Source organism: Moschus berezovskii, chromosome 18, assembly GCF_049115385.1.
Source record: "Moschus berezovskii isolate FMDL1 chromosome 18, NW_MosBer_1.0, whole genome shotgun sequence".
Classification (NCBI taxonomy): domain Eukaryota; kingdom Metazoa; phylum Chordata; class Mammalia; order Artiodactyla; family Moschidae; genus Moschus; species Moschus berezovskii.
Genome location: NC_142477.1, coordinates 18888765 through 18894764, shown reverse-complemented (window position 1 = coordinate 18894764; position 6000 = coordinate 18888765). Strand labels below are relative to the sequence as shown.

At 50.5% G+C, this 6000-nt stretch overlaps 1 protein-coding gene across 1 annotated transcript in view; it reads left to right on the top strand.

Moving 5' to 3' along the window:
- The first annotated feature begins 994 nt into the window (after window positions 1-994).
- The window catches only part of ANKH (ANKH inorganic pyrophosphate transport regulator), a 173319-nt gene continuing 168313 nt past the window's right edge, over window positions 995-6000 (top strand). The window contains exon 1 of the mRNA XM_055422247.2: window positions 995-1470. Within this exon, the coding sequence (XP_055278222.1) occupies window positions 1375-1470 (96 nt within the window). The 5' untranslated portion in view covers window positions 995-1374. The remainder of the gene's footprint in view (window positions 1471-6000) is intronic.

The window sequence follows — 6000 nt, the reverse complement described above, 5'->3', positions numbered from 1 at the left end:
CCTGAAATCACTGGGGCAAGTGTCATAAAACAGATTTTTCTTTCCTTCTCCTTCTATACTAAAAAGAGTCAGACTTTTCGAGTTTTGCTTTGTTGTTTACAATCGTGACGTCTGCAGAGGAACCTCAGCTCACAGTTGGCAAAGTCGGCTGGGGGCCGGTCTGGGTCCCCCAAAAGCCGGCGCGCCCAGCCTGGGCGCCTTTGGGCACGATGCCCGCGGCCCTGCGCGCATTCCACCCCCTCCCCACCCGCGCCCCGGGATGCGGGTCCCCGTCGCCCCTGGACACCCTGAGAGAGAGACAGATGCTCGTTTTCTGGGTGTCTCCCGCCCTCCCAGAGCGAAGCCTCCATCTCTCCCGGGTCCCCAGCTGTCCAGGTGGGCTCCAGCAGGTCCCCGCCCCGATCTAGGCGGCCACCCGGGGATGGGGCTGGCGGGGCGCCCGCTATGGGAGGTTGGGGGGGTTCCTCCCAAACCCGCTCCCTCCCGGCCCCTGCGCGCCCCATCCCTTCCCGAGCATCCGCGCTCCAGCCGCCCGTCACCCACACGTCCGGGCTCTTTCCGGGACAGCGCGGGGACCCCAGCACCCCCGGCCCCACGGCGCTCGGGCGTCAGGCCCGGCCAGGGAGCCGGGGCAGCCCGGGAGCTCCCGATCGCTGGGTGCGCTCTCCGCCTCAGGCGTCCCCCGGGCGGCGCCGTCGGGCGCAGGCGGCGCGCTCGCCCGACCCCCGCAGCCCCCGCGCCGCCGCCCCCTCGGCGCGGCCCGGGCTCCGCGCGGCCCGGCCGGCGCAGGCGGCGGCCCCGCGGCCCGTGCGTGCGCAGCGCCCCCCGCGGCCGAGCGCAGCGCAGACGGCGGCGCCGGGAGGGAGGGCGCCGCCCGCCCGCCGCGGCCCGGCCCGGCCCGGCCCCTTCCCCCGCTCGCCGCCCGCCCCCAGCCCCCGGGGCCGCGGGCCGTGTCCGCGCCTCCGCGCCCGCCCCTGATTTCCTCCGCGCGGCGGCGGCGGCGGCGGCGCCTCGTGCGCGCGGTTATTTATTTCCGGGCCCAAAGCGCTTATAATGGAGCCGCTGTCAGCAGAGCCTCCCGCCGCTGCCGCCGCCGCCGCCGCCGCCGCCGCCGCCGTCCCTCCTCTTTTTTTTCCCGGCAGATCTTTGTTGTGTGGGAGGGCAGCAGGGATGGACTTGAGCTTGAGGATCTCCTGCTAGAGCAGCCGCGCTTGGAGAGAGGGCGCCGCAGCCGCGAGGAGGAGCCGCCGCCGCCGCCCCGAGGCCCCTCCGGACCCGGCCTCCGCGTCCTCCCGCGCCCCCGCCCGCCCGCGCCTCCCGGCTCAGTCCCCTCGCGGCGGCAGATGTGTGTGGGGTCAGCCCACGGCGGGGACTATGGTGAAATTCCCGGCGCTCACGCACTACTGGCCCCTGATCCGGTTCCTGGTGCCCCTGGGTATCACCAACATAGCCATCGACTTCGGGGAGCAGGTAAGCCCCGGCCACCACCTCCCCCGCGCCGGGCAGAGACGCCCCACACTCTGCGCCCCGCGCCCAGCTCCTGCTTCCTCTCTGCCGTGGCCTCAGATGCCCGGGCATTTAGTGGATGGGGACAGAGGCGAGTCACCTGCTCCGCGAGGCTCTTTTTAAAATCCTCGAACATTTGGTGGGGTTGACAGCTTGTCAAAGATGACTTTCCGGCATTCCATCCCCCCCTCCTCCCCCCAGTTATTCAGCAGACTTTTCCAGCTCTCCCTGGAAAACGTAAAAAGCCCGGAGGACTTGGAGCTTCACCTATAGAAAGGCTTTTCGTGCACGGAAGGAGTATTATGTAATTTGTGATTATGTAAACCTCTGGTTTGTGAGTAAAATGTAGTTTCTAATAGCTTCAGTGCCGGCGGTTTTATTTATCCAGAGTTTGTGGTGATGGTGATGATGGGGGGAATTTTGCATTAGAATGTGTTCAAGTTGATTTTCCAGGCACTACTACTTTTTTTTTTTTTTTTAAAGCTCATGTATGGATTAGAGGTGTACCAAATGTGTTCTGATAAGCCAGCCATTGGCCATCTCTAGTTTGGGGTTTCTTTTTTTTTTTCCCCTCTCGGATCACCAGAGATGGGGCGCGCATTTTTGTTTGTTGCCTTCTCATCCTTGTTTCTTTTTCTTGTTTTCTCCCATTTCTCTCCATGTGGCGTCATTGCAAATCGAGCGCTGCAGACTCCAGCCGCGGGGCTTTGGTGCTTGGCACTCCCCACTCCGCCGGTGGGGACAGTTTTCGCAGGCCTCCTGAGGGATGCGGTTGCATTTTTAAGGCTGGGAAGAGTGTTGAGGGAGGGGGCAGCACCTGTCACCTTGATGGGCAGGTCTCCGAATGGCCCCGGGGAGTGACTGAGCAGCACCTGCCATTGTACCATTTCTTTTCCTTTAAGTCAAGAGACTTGAAAAGATGTTTGTATAGAAAAAAGCATCTTTTTAGATGCAACTGAACTTAGTATAAAAAAAAAAACTAAAATAGTTTTTCAAAAGGGGATACCTTTGACTCCTCCTTTTGGTGAGTATCTGCTTGCCTTTGTCTCTCTGTGCTCAGAACTTTTGACTGAATGCACCTGTTTAGCTACCGAATGCTTAACCCACCTTAAAAGCTACTTTTTTACTTGAAATTTTATTGCAGACAAGTGTTCACAACGTAGCAAAGCCTCTGGAGACCTCTGTCTAGCTAGGAAGCCAGCTTAGTTCTTTTGATGAAATACTATGTCCTTTCTGTTGCCACTTTGCTCTGCCAGCACCTCCCTAGGGTCTCCCAAGGGTTCCACCTTCCCCCTTCCCCTCCCCTTCTTGCATAATTAACTGGTGACTTTGGGCATTTCCTCGAATCTTTGGAAAGGTTTTTAGGCCTGAACTTGTTACCTTGCACATTTTACGTGAGTTAAGTTCAATGTCTTCTCCTTAACCTTTTACTATTTTCTTATCTTTTTGGAGCTGCCCTAAAGGCTCTGAGGTTGCTCAACTGATCCCTTCATCCTGAACTGTACTGTCTGTGTGTGTGTGTTTTAGGGATAACTGGGAGAAATGAGTATTCTTTGCCATAATTAAACGGCCTGAAACATACCACAGTGTTGCCTCACATTTGCCTTGATTTAGTGCAAGGTGATATAACTAAGAATTTTATTTTAGTGTAAAGAAAGGTGTCTCCCTGAGGTCATAAAAGGGAGGCTAGACATAAAAGAAGCCATACCAGCGGTCTATCCTCGTGGGTCTAATTTAAACTCATCCTTGAGACACTAAGCTCCTCGATGTAGGTGACATAAGCAAAGTGCCAAAAGAGTTGTCTTGTTTCACAGAAGCAAGTTTTAGCAACAAGTGTTTTGTTGTTTCTTTTTTTTTCTTTTTTTGAGGCCCTTATCCCTTAAGTGCCAGTGTATTTATGAGGTTACAGGCTACCTGGTGGTGCAGATAGTTTAAGGGAAGAAATTGATATGTTTCCAAAATCTTGCTTTGCCTTCTGGCATCAGATGATAATTTGCCAAAACAGGGCAGGGTGCAAAGAACAAAATTGACTTTTTCTTACTGTAAAAGCTGAAGAGAGACCGGGTCTTAGGTGGGTCGTGAATAAAAGAATATTTTAGGCCAACTGCTTTGAGGCACACTAAAGAGGAAAAATGATCTTATTATATGCAAATATGGTTCTACTTTAGACTTCTGAAAGTATGCAGCTCTTGACATGCAGTCTTCTCTAGTTCTCTAGATGGATGGACACATGTAGGTCTCTACCTTCTTTCCAGGCAGACGGGTGTGTTACACCTTGCTCTGGGTGAACAGTGATTCACATTTCAGTAATTTACTAATCCTCAAGTAGGCAGGTGACATGGGTGTCCAGAGGTCAAAACAGCTCCTGGTTCACAAGCTTTCGAGAGGATGAAGAAACCCAAAATTAAAAAATAAAGCATCTCACTAGCTTTTAAGTCTCAAGAACAAAAGGATACTGAAATCATTTTAAATGTTTCTTAGGTGAAGGTTTTTCTGTTCATAAACATCTCCGTTTGTGGTTTCTGTAGAAAATGTGGACAGAACTTTTAAAATGAAAATCCAACTATATGCACAATTCCACTGAAATTTGAATAAGCTGCCTGTGTGACCGTGTGAAATTATTACAGTCATCTCAGAGCTGTTAGTGTTGGGGGGAGGGCACTGTGAAAAAGTCTGTGACAGTCCGTCCAGGGCCTCCTGATGGTTTTCCATGAACATTATCTGTTTTGTATAGCTTTCCCTGTAATGTTAAGGTCAGCCAAGGAAGAAACCTGAATATTATGGAATATTTATTCTAACAAAATCTTTCATTACACTTTTCAATTTTGATGGTGGCAGTAATTTGGAGGTCGGCGCACGTGTTGAATTCTACACTGGGTGGGAAAAAAGGCTATATGGAATAGAATGACCTGCTTCTTAATATTAAGCATAGGTATCATAGAAAAAAATGGACTTCCCTGACGGTCCAGTGGTTAAGACTCCGAGATTCCAATGCAGGGGGCAAGGGTGTGACCCCTGGTCAGGGAACTAAGATCCCACATGCCCTGCAGTGCCCCAAAAGAAAGAAGAAGAAGAAAGAAAAAAGGAGAACGCATCCCTTACTGCAGAAACTAGAATAATGCTTGTAGAACCCTTTAGGTGTGTCAAACACTGAAAACTGTACTATATGTGAAATCATCATTTTATCTCTATTTTTACAAATTAAGAATCAAAAGGATTCATTGCTTCCATTCATCGAGCACTTTGTTTGTATTTGTAACATCTCAGCACATGTTACATATGAGAAAAGAATAAGAGGCCTAGGCGTGTTAAGGCATAAGTTCACACACAGGCAGTACAGGGCAGAGCCAGGGTTCAAACCATATCTCCCTGACCCTTAGCCATTCTGGTCTCTGCTTATGCACTGAGAGCCACCCCAAGAGTTTTCTTAGAAATTTAGAAGCAAGTTCTGGCTTTTCTAAGTCCCAGCGTTGGTTTAGATGTAATCTTAGCTGTTGTATTTTGAATTTTAAAAGACTCAACAGATGTAGGATGGTCATAACAAGGTCTTTCAGGAAAGGGAGATTGTGACCAAGAGGGTCATATAAGAAGGGCCCAATTATCTAGATCATTAATTAAATCAATGCTGTATCTTACTTTGATGAGGTTGGCATAGCCTTTGGTTAAAAGTGAGGGGAAAAGGTAAGAAACAACTGATATTGCCCAAAATGGTGTAGAAATCACTTAGTCTTTATCATCCAAGCAATACAGATTGTTAAGGAAAGATGGAAGATGCAGAGATAAGTTTTGAACAATGTATTTCTTCAGAAGTATCTGCAAATGTCCATTTGATGTCACCATATTCAGAGGGCTGTGATTTCTGTTTAAATCAAACTTGATACAACGTCCCTGAATTTCTTAAAAACCAAATTCACCAAATTATGTAGACTAAATCAGTGATTTATTTTTTAAAGTATCTATTGACACTTAAAGGTGGCACTATTGGTAAAGAACCCTCCTGCTGGAGACCTAAGAGATACAGGTTCGATTCCCGGGTGGGGAAGATCCCCTGGAGGAGGGTACGCCACCCACTCCTGTATTCTTGCCTGGAGAATCCCATGGACAGAAGAGCCTGGAGGGCTACAGTTAACGAGGTCGCAAAGACTTGACCTCAGTGACTGAGCACACACACACGCCATGACACTTAAAATGTTCAGTTCAGTTCAGTCGCTCAGTCGTGTCCGACTCTTTGCGACCCCATGAATCACAGCACGCCAGGCCTCCCTGTCCATCACCAACTCCCGGAGTTCACTCAAACTCATGTCCATCGAGTCGGTGATGCCATCCAGCCATCTCATCCTCTGTCGTTCCCTTCTCTTCCTGCCCGGAATCCCTCTCAGCATCAGAGTCTTTTCCAGTGAGTCATCTCTTCGCATGAGGTGGCCAAAGTATCAGAGTTTCAGCTTTAGCATCATTCCTTCCAATGAACACCCAGGATTGATCTCCTTTAGAATG